Raw genomic sequence first — 13,994 nt, 5'->3', positions numbered from 1 at the left:
AAGCATAAATCCATTTTTTTACAGTTATAAATAAAAAAAAAAAACATATATTCTATAAAATTATCTGAATTATTCTATTACGTATTCATTGTAAAACAAATGGAAATGTTTTTCATAATAAACTACCTAATTACACAAATGTATATATGCAGTTATAATGTTGAATTAAGCAAAAATAAAACTTTCATTTATGCATTGAAAATAAAATAAAATATTTAAATTCATAGAAAAACTATAGAACCATACTCTTAATATTCCTTTACAAAAATAATAAACATACAAAGTTGAATTTATAAAAGTTAGACAAATATATATATTTTTGTTATGTATATTTGAATCTCAGAAAAGTTACAAATGGTAAAAGAGATAATAGACAATTTTAGGAAAGGATAAATAATCTATAAAACTTAATCTAGATTTTATACATATAAGCTTATTATATTTTACAATTTTCGTTAGGATATAAATAAATGATGGTAGATTTATAAGGAATAATGCTAAGGTAAATAATATATCAACTGTTGAATGATGACGCCATATTGTAGTAATTTCATCTTTGAAAACTTCTGATTTTTCTAATGTAATATAAAATGTTCCTTCTACTAGAAGTAGTACAGGTAAAAGATAAAGATAAAAGTATGTTTTATTTACCCGCTTTCTTAAAAATTGCAAATAATCTATGGCAACTTTCCTAAATTCATTTTCATATTCTTTTTCCTTGTACATTCCTTCTTCGAAATATGAATTTCCTCTTTCATATACAAATATTTTTGTTTTCCTTTTCTGTCAACAGTTTCTTGCATTATCTAATGTGTTTCCTTTTATTCGATTATTTTTAACTTTGGTTAATTTTTCATTATTAGATATATCTTTTTTTGTACATCCTCCATTATATAACATCTTTTCCTTTAACTATGCATAATTTGAAACCTTATCCTTTCTATATTTTGCTAGTAATCGATAACTTCTTGTATCTAATATCGTACTAAGTTCACAGCAATCAACCAAGGATTTGTTAAACATACACTATAAAAAAAAGTAATAATTTATTACACAATGTAGTAAATAATACCATGCTAGAAATCAGTATTAATAAAAATAAAACAGAGAAAATATTAATAATACAAATGAAAAAAGTGCTATGTTTATTCTACATCAATGTGAAAATAACATATCCACGATAAAGGAAGAAGGTAGCAATTTTAATAAATAAAAATATTTTAATATTCTTTTCCATTATATAATTCTTTATTATTATAATAGAATCATTTAAACAAAATTATGAATAATATAATATACTTCCACTGATGAAGTACACTTTATTTTAATTTTCATTTATCTTTTTTTTATCATTCGTTATTTTTTCATAAAATATTACTCAGAATTATATAACTCTCTTAAATTCTATAATAATGAAAGAGTATAATAACTGTAAAAAATTTATTTTAAGTACATTAACTTAAATAATATTTATAAAAAACAACTTCAATTAAAATAAAATAACATGAACTCATTCACAAATATTCAAAGTATTAATTAAATTATCTAATATTAGAGTACTTAATTAATATTTTATTAAACATATTTAAAAAAAATTATTATATAAACCAAAATATTGTTTTTATTTAAAATACAGAAGGTATAAATATGCACAGTATATTATACTATATATTAAAAATGTAATTATGAATTTCAGTTCTAATTTTTTGTAGGATATCTGATATATATGATACGTACTTTATAAAAGTATTTACTTTAATTATAGGTTATTAGTTTTAAGAATAAATACAAAAATAATATTTAAAAAAAAAATTTCCTTTATAATAATAATAAAATGTTACACGGCAACTTAGGATGAATTTGTAAATAAAATGCAATAAATTATTAGAAAGGATAACTGTATGTTATTACATAACATATTAAAATTTTTATATTTTAAAAAACATCATCAATATTAACTCTTTATTTATATATCATAAAGTTATAATAATATACATTTCCTAATTTTTGGAATATATTTTATTATCACTCATTACTTAGTTAAATATATAAATTCACTATTTATTCGTACTTTTTTCACTTAAATAAATTAACATATATTTTTACAAAGAAAAAGGGAACCAAGCATCAATATTAAAAAGGATAAAAATCCATTACATGAAATAATAATATTTTATAGAATATCCTAGGTGAAATATATTTACAAATAAATATTATATACAATATTTTTCCATAATTTAACATAATAATAACAAATATTAAAAACAATTTTTTTTAATTCATTAATTTTTTTATAATATTTTAGAAATTATATTTTTTTCTTTTTTTTTATATAAACCGTATTATAAAACATATGTTTAAAAAAAATAAAATAAATTTTAAACATATCATATATTAATATATATTTTAACATAAAAAAATACAATTAGCAACAAAAATATTATATATCATAATATTCTTATTAGTTCTCATTTGCTGTACTTCAATCGACAATTATAAATTTACCATATACACAAAAAAATTATACTAAATATTTAAAAAATTTCATAATACACTCCTCTAAAGAATATTAGTAAATTAAAAGAAAAAGAAAGGCAAATATTTAATTTAAAACATTTTTTTAATTAAAAAAATTATAGTACAAAAATTATTATGATTATATTTTTATTCCTTTACTTTATATATATAGCTCTAGTCTCATGAAGATTTATTGTTACATAAAATTCTTTAGAACTACTACTATTTGATGTTTTTTTATTTGTGTCCTGTTAATTATCTTCTCCTAGTTATTATATATTATTATAAAAAGAAAGAGGAATTCATGAAACTTTTATTTTGTAATGTTTTTCTTTTTTGTTAATAGATTACTCAATTATATCATAAATGAATTTTTTCACTTATATACCCATATTAATTGTAAACATTCGTCTATTCTTCTTTTACATAATATCATATTCAGTGTTATTATTTTTGTAATATGCATGTATATCAATATGTTATATTTTAAATTTGTTATATTAACAAAATCATAAAAGATATAAAATATCTAATAGTACTTATTACTTCAATATTATTTTTAAAAAATAATAAAATTATATTAAACATATTCAGCGAAAATTTTATTACTTTATTAGTACATTTATCTATTTACTAATAATTTTGTATCATTCCATTTATACAAGTATTATATATTTTTACCTAATTAATACTAATGGATCAAATTATTTATATACCTTAAATTATACAATGTAGTTTGTGCAATAAACACACAAACACATACACATTTATTCTTACATTTTTCGCAATTAAATATTTTTCAATTATATGTAACTCTTTATTGGTATTCGTATTTTTCGTATTGAACAATTATATTTAGAAGTAATTCATAATGTTCGTCATTTATATTAGTTTACGTGTGTCTTTATATGATTAAACTTAAATTATAAATATATTTTAAGAATTTGATTTTATTCTTCTATTTTTCTTTTGTTTAACAAAAAATTGTTTATTTTAAAAAGAAAAAATCATATGCTAATGTATAAATTATAAATTTTATCACTTTTTATTGCAAAATACTTTCAAATATGTATTGACTACATAATTATTTCTTCTAATATACGAATGCAATAATATATATATTATGATTATTACTGTTTATATGATTCGTAAATAAAATGGCATCTCCCTATACATATATATTACTCCAGTAACATATATAAAATTCCATATTTTAACATCTGAGCCATATAAATAATTTTAAAAAGGGGTATATAGGCGTTTATTTTCTTATGCTTATGTCAATAATGTATAATTTCTTCTCTATAAATGACAAGGTATATAATAGATATATACAATTACACATCTTTATTAACATACTCTTCAGAAATTTAATGAAAATATCTTTCTCAAAAAATATTCCTATACATGTTATTCTCTAATTTCTGTTTTAAAATACAAACTATAATACGCTATTCCATTTCTCAAACATTGGATAATTTCAATGTATCAGCCATATATATAAGATCTTGTTAAGTATTTACTAATGTATCAATTAATACATACTTCTTTTCTTTTATTGTTATTTCTTTTATATTATTTAAATATATTCTTTTTTTTTTTTTCTAATTTTTTGAGTACTTTTCTTTTTTTTTAAATTACAGTATTATCTTAAATAAAAAAAAGTTTTAAAATAATATGTAATTTTTATAGATTATTTTAATTCCCCTTATACATTAAAATATATGTTCATTACTTGTAATAATCATTTTCATTTATTTCTTATTATAGCAAAAAGAAAAGTATTTTAAAGCTTTTGTAACAATGTAGTAGAGTGCGCAAGCTAATTACAATCATAAATTATAATATATTACTTAAATTATATTTAAGATAAATGAAAGTTTCTTACTTAATCCTATAAATTATTAATACAATATTTCTCTTTCGGGTTCATAAAATATATAAAAAATAAAATGACTTTATCTAACCACTTTAATTTATACAAATTTCATTTAAGCTATGAAGAGTATAATTAATAATTCCAGAAAATAATTTAAACTGTTTTTTAAGTTCTCCTTATATATAAACTCATGTTCATTTACACATAGATACATTAGTAATATATCTAATATTTTAGTGAACATGTGATACTACATTATTATAAGCTGCAAATTTACATTAGTAATTTTTGATATTGTTCTAAAATATATTTAAAAAACTTTTATAAAATTATACAGATTAAACGATATTAAAAAAAAATATATGTTTGTTTTAATATATCTATTTTACATTGTAAATTTTAGAATAAATATAAAATATGAAGCAACACATACAAAATGTAAAATGTTACGATAAATTTTGTGTAGTTATATTCACTATAATCCATTAAAAATGAATATATGTAGGAATCTTAGACATTTGCGTTATATCCTTTTATATATTTTCTATAATTAATATAATCATATCTAGTGCAAACATTAATTTTTTTCTATTATTATTTGCCCTATAAATACATATATTTATCTATTTATAATAATAATTTAATTATTTCTTATAAACATATATAAGATTAATTATTTCCATAGGTAATTATATATTTAATATTAACTAAAAAATAAAAGTGGAATATATACTTATATAATTTCATAATAATATAATTTTCTGTAAAACTTATATTATTTAATTGATACTATATTTTCAGTAAGCAATGTATTAAGTGTATATAGATCTTAATTAAATGCAATGAATTATGACTTCCAAACGTAGTAGTAATATACAATTAATTCAGTGTAAAAAAGAATATAATATTTTTTACAAATTTATGTTTTCCTATTTAAATTATTCAATAATTTAAATATATATTAAAAAATATTTGCACTAAATACACATTATATTACTCTTATTAAAATATTATGTATAATTAAAATTAACGAAACGTTCTTTCCAGAAAAACCAAAGGAAAAAAACACTCTTTTTGTTTTATAAAATATAGAAAATACTTTTAAAATGAATTTAAGCCAAATAATGCATTTACTTTTTAATTATGTAACGCAATAATCATTTTGGACTAGATAAGCATGAAAGAAATGAAAATATATTATGTCCACTTTTTAATATTAACAACACGAAATTTTCTATCGATTTAGAGATAATATATTAAATCCATAATTGCATATTAATTTTAGGGAAAATACATATATTTCATATATAAATATATTTATATATACATTTAACTATTAAGCAAAAATAATAAATTCAAAAGATTTCGTAAATTACAAATTTAAAAAATTATACAGTAAATATCACTAATCATTAAAAATACATATTTTTAAAATTTTTAATAAAATAATTATGATTATATGTGTTATATAATCAAAATTAAGTAACCATACATACATATCTTATGTATTTTTTATTTCTACGAATACTTTATATCTTCTTTTTCCTCATTTAATATGTTTATTACCAACGAAATTGACAATATTATAACAAATTTTAGAGTTATTTACCTTTAATCTTTTGTATTTTTCACATTTTATCGAAGTATAAATAATGCCTAATATTATTAACGTAGTCATAAATATTAAAAATACCGAAAAAACAATTAATACTTCATTTGGTATGAGTGGCGTCGTTACTGTGTCACTACTAACTTCATCTATTTTCAGTACTGCGCATAAAAAACATAATATTAAAACTATAAAGCTTGACAGTAAAACTGAAAAGGGTGGAGAAACTTCTAAAAGTACCTTTCTATTTATCATTCTTCTTGCATTTTTTTCATTAATTTCCATGTTATTCTTAATTTTATCTATGTAATCTAATTGATTGTATATCTTTTTTTCAAAAAATGTATCCATTCTATTAAGTAAAGTTTTTTTTTTCTTATATAATTTGTTCCTTTCCTCTTTTTTTAATAAAATTTCTTTTATTATTTTTCTTTGCGATTTAGAGCATTTGTCATTTATAGATATATCTCTCTTTACACCCAATAATTTAGCATAAGCCTCGTCACAAGATATGTCTGCCGTTAATTTTACATCTATTGAACAGTCTGATAGAATTCTATTAGATGTTAAATCTGAGTAGCCATTTAGTTTACATTTATTATACATAAGTTTTCCACAGTCACACTATAAAAAAGAACGTAAAATTTTATTATTTATAAGTATACATATTTCTATATGTAGAAAATATATTTTCTAAAAATAAAAAATGAAACAAAATAAACAAAAGAAATGTTATTATAATACCGCATTATTATTATAATTCCATAACCAAATTAAAATGTTAAATGCAAATATTTTAACAAAAAAGAAGGACCTAAAATTCTGTTTCATTGTAAAGTACTTCAATTATATAATATATATAATAATAAAAATATTAACTCTGTTTTAAATTATGAAAATGATAAAACAAATATTTTACCTTATTACTGATTTTTTTATTTTATTTTAAACAGAATACATTAGACTTATATAGATATAGCTAATACAAAATTTTACAAATTAAGAATAACATTAAAATTAATATAACATAATTTATATGTATGGTTTATTATATTAAAAAAAAATAAAATAAAATAACAAAAAGAAAAGGAACATTAGATAATCTAAAATTAAATGAAAAAATATTTATTCTATTATAACTGTTTTTTTTTTTTTAAAAGAATATATATCATGTGGAATATATACAGTCATATATATTTAGAAGTTAATAATGTACTGTTACATTGTTTCCAAATAATAATTTTAATTTAAGTTTTTTTATATATTCCTCTTGCAGTTAAATAATATTAATTATTACAGTAGTAAAAATAAGAGAAAAAGTATATTTAGTTAAGAAGAACATTGTTAATTATTTAAAATATAGGTTAGTATTTATATAGAATAATACATGCTCTTTTATAAACTCTTATATTTTAATAAAATAAAATTTATTCTTATAAAAAATTCCGAGTTTGATGTATATTTTTAAATGTATTATAATAATTAATGTTTTATTTTTGTGTAATAATTTTATATTATTATAATTTGATTATAAATCTGAATATAAATTATTCTCATTTAATGGCATATATAAAAACTTATAGTCCATATTTGATTTTTTCCTCTTAAAAAGATTGATAAACATATATTTGTATGAATATTAATATATAAAAAAATAGAATGTAAAGGTAAATTTAGCATAAAAACATTCTTGTAATTCAGTAAATTCTAAAATATTTATAGAAATAAAATATTACTGTATAACACAGTAAATATATATTTAAGATATAAAAAAGGATAATAAAAACTGTTTATTATTATGAAAAATTTACTAATTTTTCTAATGGTAATATTTTTAAAAAATTCAAAATATACTATTATTTTTAAATGTTTGCTATTACAAAAGCATTTTTAAAATAATTCATAAACAGTTAATATTTTTATATTATATAATATTTTCTTATAACAAGAAAATTATTTTATATCCTATTATTATAACTTTTAAATTATAAGATAACACTTAATGATTATAAAATTATTATATGTAAAACAATTTTATTGTAGCTGTAGAAATAAAAAAAAGAATACATTTAAAATAATTTTTTAGAATTACGATGCGAAGTTGAAAAAATTAGTATTATTATATTGTTATTCCACCACTTGATTTATACGTATTTTATAATATCCATAATAATACTTGTTTGATATATTTTAAGAGCTTTTATTTTTTTATATAAACGAATTTAATCATTTTAAAAATCTTTTCTAAGTATAAAATGATTTAACAGCTAAAAATTTGTAAAAGATATAGTTTATAATTTGTATTATGTAACAAATTACAAATGCGTAAAGGCTCAATTCAATAACAATAAGTAAATTAATTCAAATACCCCAAGATTCTTCGGAATATTTATTTTTATTAAATTTTTTTTATTCTCTTATCCATTTAATAGAAATATTTATGAATTTATTTATTCACTTTTTTCAATAATTAAATTACCAATTTTTTTTTTTCATCTATATATTTTATCATAAATATTTAAATAATTTCTATTTTATAGAACTAAATCACAATTACATAAAATAATTATTGAATAATACATATAAGTATCTTCTTATTTGTTTTAACATAACAAAATTCTCAAAATTAATAATATCCAACAAAATTTTACTACTTACAAATAAATTGCACAAATAAATTCTTAATAATTCTTAGAAATCAACTATATCATAGCTTCTGAAATGCATATATAAAACTAAGCATATATACATAATATATAAATAAAAACACATTATTTTTTTTTCTTTACTATTATTTTATTTAATATAGTAAAATTAATAATTTAAAAAAAGTACTAATTTTTAATATAATCTATGAATTTTTTATATGTACTACCAAGGCTATTAATGCAGTACGTAATATATTTATATACACGATAAATTTAAAAAATATTTAAATAAAAATCTTCATGTTATTATATTCGTTTAAAAAATATATAATATTTGTTTATCTTAATTTAATGTCAATTTAGACTGTTATGAATGTATAATAAATTTTTAGAAATCCACTATTGTAAAAATGTAAAAAAAAGCATAACAACATATTATCATTTAAAATAGTGCTAATTGTAATTCTTTAATTTAATCTATGAATGCCATAAAAAAAGAAAACTGTATATTATATCTCTGTATATTTATTAATTTTCATTATAATATATATTTAATTAATTTTCTCTCAAATGAATTAACACTACAATTAAAAAAGATAATAATATAATAAATGGTTTTCATTTTTTACGTAATATTAATGAGTTATAATTATCAAGTTCTTAAATAATTAAAAACTATTCATGTTTAAAATGAATATTATTTTAATATACATATGTTAATTCACCTTTATACTATTGAAAAAAAAATCTAAAATTATTCTAAAAAATTCTATGCAAAAAATACATTTTGCTTCAAGTTTCTCATTAAGCAAATTTTATACAATAAATATTAAGTTTTTTTTAAGTAAAAGAAAAAATTAATTTATATATATAAACTCAACAAAATTAATTTACTTCGTTTCATGAAACAACAAAGGATATATATATTTTTGATTTAAAACTAATAATACACTTTTTTAATTGAGACAACAAATAATAATTTAGGAATGGAATAAGTTAAAAAATATAAAGTACCATTTTTTATATTTCAAATAAATATTTACATACATGATACTAATAAAATTATATGAACTCTTATACTATATATCACCTTTAACAAACGAACTATATTTTTTATAAGAATCTATTGAAAGAGAAGCATTTATATATATATATATATATATATATATATATATATATATATAAAATCATTATATATATTTAAAATGTAACTATACATTAAAACACTTATTTGAAAATATTAAAATGCTCAAAACCACACATAAAATAAGAACTCATTTTTTTATAGTTTTATATCAAAATTTTCACATGTATGTAGATAAACATATAAATTTTTTTCAATTATGTCTATGTCTAATAGGTACATAACTAAAGATATTGCAGTTTAAACATCATATTAATGATTTCTATGAAGAATAATAGATATTCCCCTTTATTCATTTTATCTTTTCTTGAACTTAATTTTTTCAAATTTCTTAAACTTTTTGTGGTGATAAACAATCATTAATATAAATATAACACCTAATATAATGAAAGGTAGGCAATAAATTATAATGCACCATACGTATTTCAATACTGAGTTAGTCAAAAATGATAAGATGCTAACTTTAGCTGTGAGAGTTTTCGAGCCTTCTGAAGATACACTAAATAACCCTGTTTTGACCAACAATAAATCTTCAATTGTAACACCCAGTAATAAATCTAATATTGGTAATAGTGATACTAACGAGAATAATAGCAAAGGCAAAGCAATTCGGAACCCATATTTTTTTCGTATTATTTTATTGTATGTCTTATCACGAATTGTTCTGTTGTTTTTAAGATATTCCATATAATCAAGTTCTTTAAATATTTTTTTTTCCATATAAGAACATTTTTTTGTTTCAAAAATAAAAGATTTACTTTTCATAGGTTGTTTATGGCATCCATTATTCTTTGATAAATTTCCACATAAATATTCCTTTTTCGCTGAGGTTCCTTTCTCGTTATTACATGTATCTTTGTTTTCGTTCTCTTTAATATTCGAAGCCTTTTCTTTTAATCCCATTACTCTTGAATCCTTATGAAATTTATTTTTTACTAGTAATCGATAAATTCTTATATGTACTTCTATGCCATGTTTGTGGTTCCCATATGAAAGTTTGTTAAACGTACGCTAAAAAATAAAGTAAATGTATATTATTTAAAAAAATAAATAATCTCGTGATAAATTCCGTATTTTAAAAGAATAAAACGAATATATGTCAATAATGAATATTTTCCTGAACAATATTTGTATACCACATCATTGTAAAACTGATATATACATGTTAAAAATATAAACGTAAAAATTTTAATAAAAAACAGTAGCTTCGTTCTTCTTCCCATTATACAGAACTTGGTAATTCCAATATAGTCAGCATGAAAACAGTTAATAATAAAAAATTATTCTTTTAAATATAAGGTATATTGTAATTGTTAATTTAATTTTTTTTTTTAAATTTTTATTAAATACTTATTGAAATTTATGTAAATATAATGTTCTCTAAAACAAATATACAAAAAGAAACTTTAAATATATCTTATAAATATTTTATTTTAGGGATATTCATAAAAAAACGAATTCGTAATAATAATATAATATTAATTTATTAAAGAAAATTAAAATTATGCAAAATAAATTAGTATAATAGAAAATTTTATAATTATTTTTTATTAGTCCTTTTAAAAATAGAATCAGAAATTAATTTAAGATTTCTTAATATTTCAAAATAGAGAATTTATGCGGAATATGTACTATATAGTATATAGAGAATATAATATTTTTTATATTTAGAAAATAATAACTAATTGTAACGATCTTTCTTTATTAATAATTTTAACTTTTTAAATATAATTTGTAAAAACCTGTTAATATTGTCCAAAAATATTAATTATAATAATAATATCATAAATATGATGATAAATGAAGAAAAGGATATTTTGTACACCTATATATAATATATTAATTATATTTCATTATTTCCTTTATCGTCCTTATTATATTTAAAAAGTAAAATATATACCATGCTATCATATATATAAAGAAAATTTAATATATTTTAATAATGAATAAATTATAATTTTTTCATTTTGAATAATAATTTTCGAAAATTATAATATTTAATACTTCTTATTGTTTGTATATGAAATTCACGTAAATACTTCAACTTCAATGTTTTCTTTTTTTTTAAATATAAATATGCATTTAGAAGAATCGTTAATATAATAAAAAATAATAATAAACGATGGATCTGGAATTAAATGATTTATTATCGGAATAACATGACTTCAATAACTTATTTCTATATGCATTCAGTAATAGTGAGGCATATGTTTTTATCTTATAACTTATTATACATAGATATTATATAATGTTTTATGATATAAATTTAATTAACAATAACGAAAGTATATAAATAAAACAATAAATATACATATTTTTTATCTTGGTAATTAATTAAAATGCCAAATATTATTAACATATTACATAGAATTCCTTCTATTAGCTGAAATTGCATTAAACGATTTTGACTATTTCATGTCGTTATTCCGTAACATAAGAGAAAACACTTTTATATACATAGGAACATTTTTTAAAGAAGTGAATATATTATAATAAAATATTATAATATTATAATATTTACATTTAAGATAAAAAAGAAAGAAAAATGAATTAAATAAAGAAAAAATGATTTATATGATTGCATCAATCGTTTACCTTATTGTTTCCAAATGTATTTTACCTGATATATGGAAGTAATAAAAATAAATCAGTGCATTTATATTATGCCTTCATAGAGATTTACGATAATATTAACTAAATCATGTTATTTATTTATTTATTTAAAATATTACATTTTTCAATATATTTTTATAGTTATCTTGTATGCATTCTAATTGTAATATGTAACAAATTTCTGCAAAATAATTTTTATAAATGGATTTGTTCCTTTTTAAATTGTGAAACCCTATTTTACTACTCTGAATTTTTGAACCATTAATTTTTTAGCTTATATAGTATTCAAAATACTTTTATTTTTTTTAGTATCAAATAAAATTTTTTAAAAAGCATGAAATTTTTTCGAGTTGTAGAATAATGTTTCAATAATAAATTATATATTTTCTGTTAATAATACAAGTTTAGTCCAATTCTAAATAACAATATAATTAATATATATTTTTTCACGTTTCATAATGCAAGCTGCACCTAAATTAATTTTATATTTTTGAATTAATGAAAAACTATAATATATACTAGGAAAAAAGGCAGCTAAGAAATAGTTATTTGTTCATTATTCATTTTTCATATGTTCTAATTATCTATATATTATATGACATAATTTTAATTTCATGAACTCCTTTATTTATACTAATTTCATTGATTTTCACTTATACTCGAGTTCCTTTCGTACGTAATTTTTATTTTCCTATATGTGAAAAGATTTGTTTTTTATTATACGCCTGTTGAAATTTCTTGGACCATACTATTAATTCCAAGTTTATTAAATTTACCTACTTTTTTATCTGTATATAGTTATATATATCTTTAAATATAATCAAAACTTTTTAGAATTACGGAATGTATTATATTTTTATTTATTATTTTTTTATTTTGCTTATTGTCTCTTATTTATCATTTTATCTCATCTGATATATTATATTATAAAAAAGATAATATTTTATTTCTTGACAGTTTTATTTCTAGTTAAAAATATTAATTAATTAATATATGTTATATTAATATACTATAAAAAATAATAAGCTTGTATTAAATATTTTTATTATTATAGTAAAATTCATTTCATTATATGAAATATAAATTTTGTGTTCTCCTATGTGTTCATACTACATAAAAAAAATAAAGTAATATAACTACAAAATTATTAATAATGAAATATGAACATTAATAATATGATTCATAAAATAATTCATTACCTATATATGCATAGTCTATTTATACATGGTACACGTATGAAGTTAAAACGAATACATATTATATAATTAATAAAGTTATATTAAAACAGTTTGGCTACATAATAATTTTTCATGATATACATATTTCATGTCTGTTTTCTTTTGTATATTTCATATATATCGTTCACTGACACGTTTAAGTAAAAAAAAATATATATATATATAATACATTATATGAGCATAAATAGAAAATATATAAAAATTTATTCCATATAAAAGTATTAGTAAAAATAATAGTTTAGTTTAAGATTAAATAAAAATATATAATTATTCATTTAAAAATATCAAGAGAATTAAAGCATGTTAATGCTATTATGCTGTACATATTATTTATTTCATAAATAAT

General features: G+C 18.1%; 2 protein-coding genes and 1 pseudogene across 2 annotated transcripts, besides 1 other annotated feature; all 3 read right to left on the bottom strand.

Annotated features, from left to right (window-relative positions):
• Positions 1-348: 348 nt before the first annotated feature.
• On the bottom strand, positions 349-1,237 carry PmUG01_01033900 (annotated as a pseudogene).
• Positions 349-1,237: a sequence feature (Plasmodium exported protein, unknown function, pseudogene).
• Positions 1,238-5,942: 4,705 nt separating this feature from the next.
• On the bottom strand, positions 5,943-6,836 carry PmUG01_01033800 (Plasmodium exported protein, unknown function; the record flags this gene model as incomplete). Its single annotated transcript, XM_029008564.1, has 2 exons — positions 5,943-6,629; positions 6,750-6,836. 2 exons carry the CDS (start codon positions 6,834-6,836, stop codon positions 5,943-5,945), a joined length of 774 nt encoding a protein of 257 aa, XP_028860111.1.
• Positions 6,837-10,094: 3,258 nt separating this feature from the next.
• Positions 10,095-11,020, bottom strand: PmUG01_01033700 (fam-l protein; the record flags this gene model as incomplete). The annotated part of the gene is made up of 2 exons (XM_029008562.1): positions 10,095-10,808; positions 10,934-11,020. The coding sequence occupies 2 exons, from the start codon at positions 11,018-11,020 to the stop codon at positions 10,095-10,097; spliced, it is 801 nt and encodes a 266-aa protein (XP_028860110.1).
• Positions 11,021-13,994: the final 2,974 nt, after the last annotated feature.

Source organism: Plasmodium malariae, assembly GCF_900090045.1.
Source record: "Plasmodium malariae genome assembly, chromosome: 1".
Classification (NCBI taxonomy): domain Eukaryota; phylum Apicomplexa; class Aconoidasida; order Haemosporida; family Plasmodiidae; genus Plasmodium; species Plasmodium malariae.
Note: the sequence above shows the minus strand (reverse complement) of the source record. Positions and strands in the feature narration are given on the sequence as shown.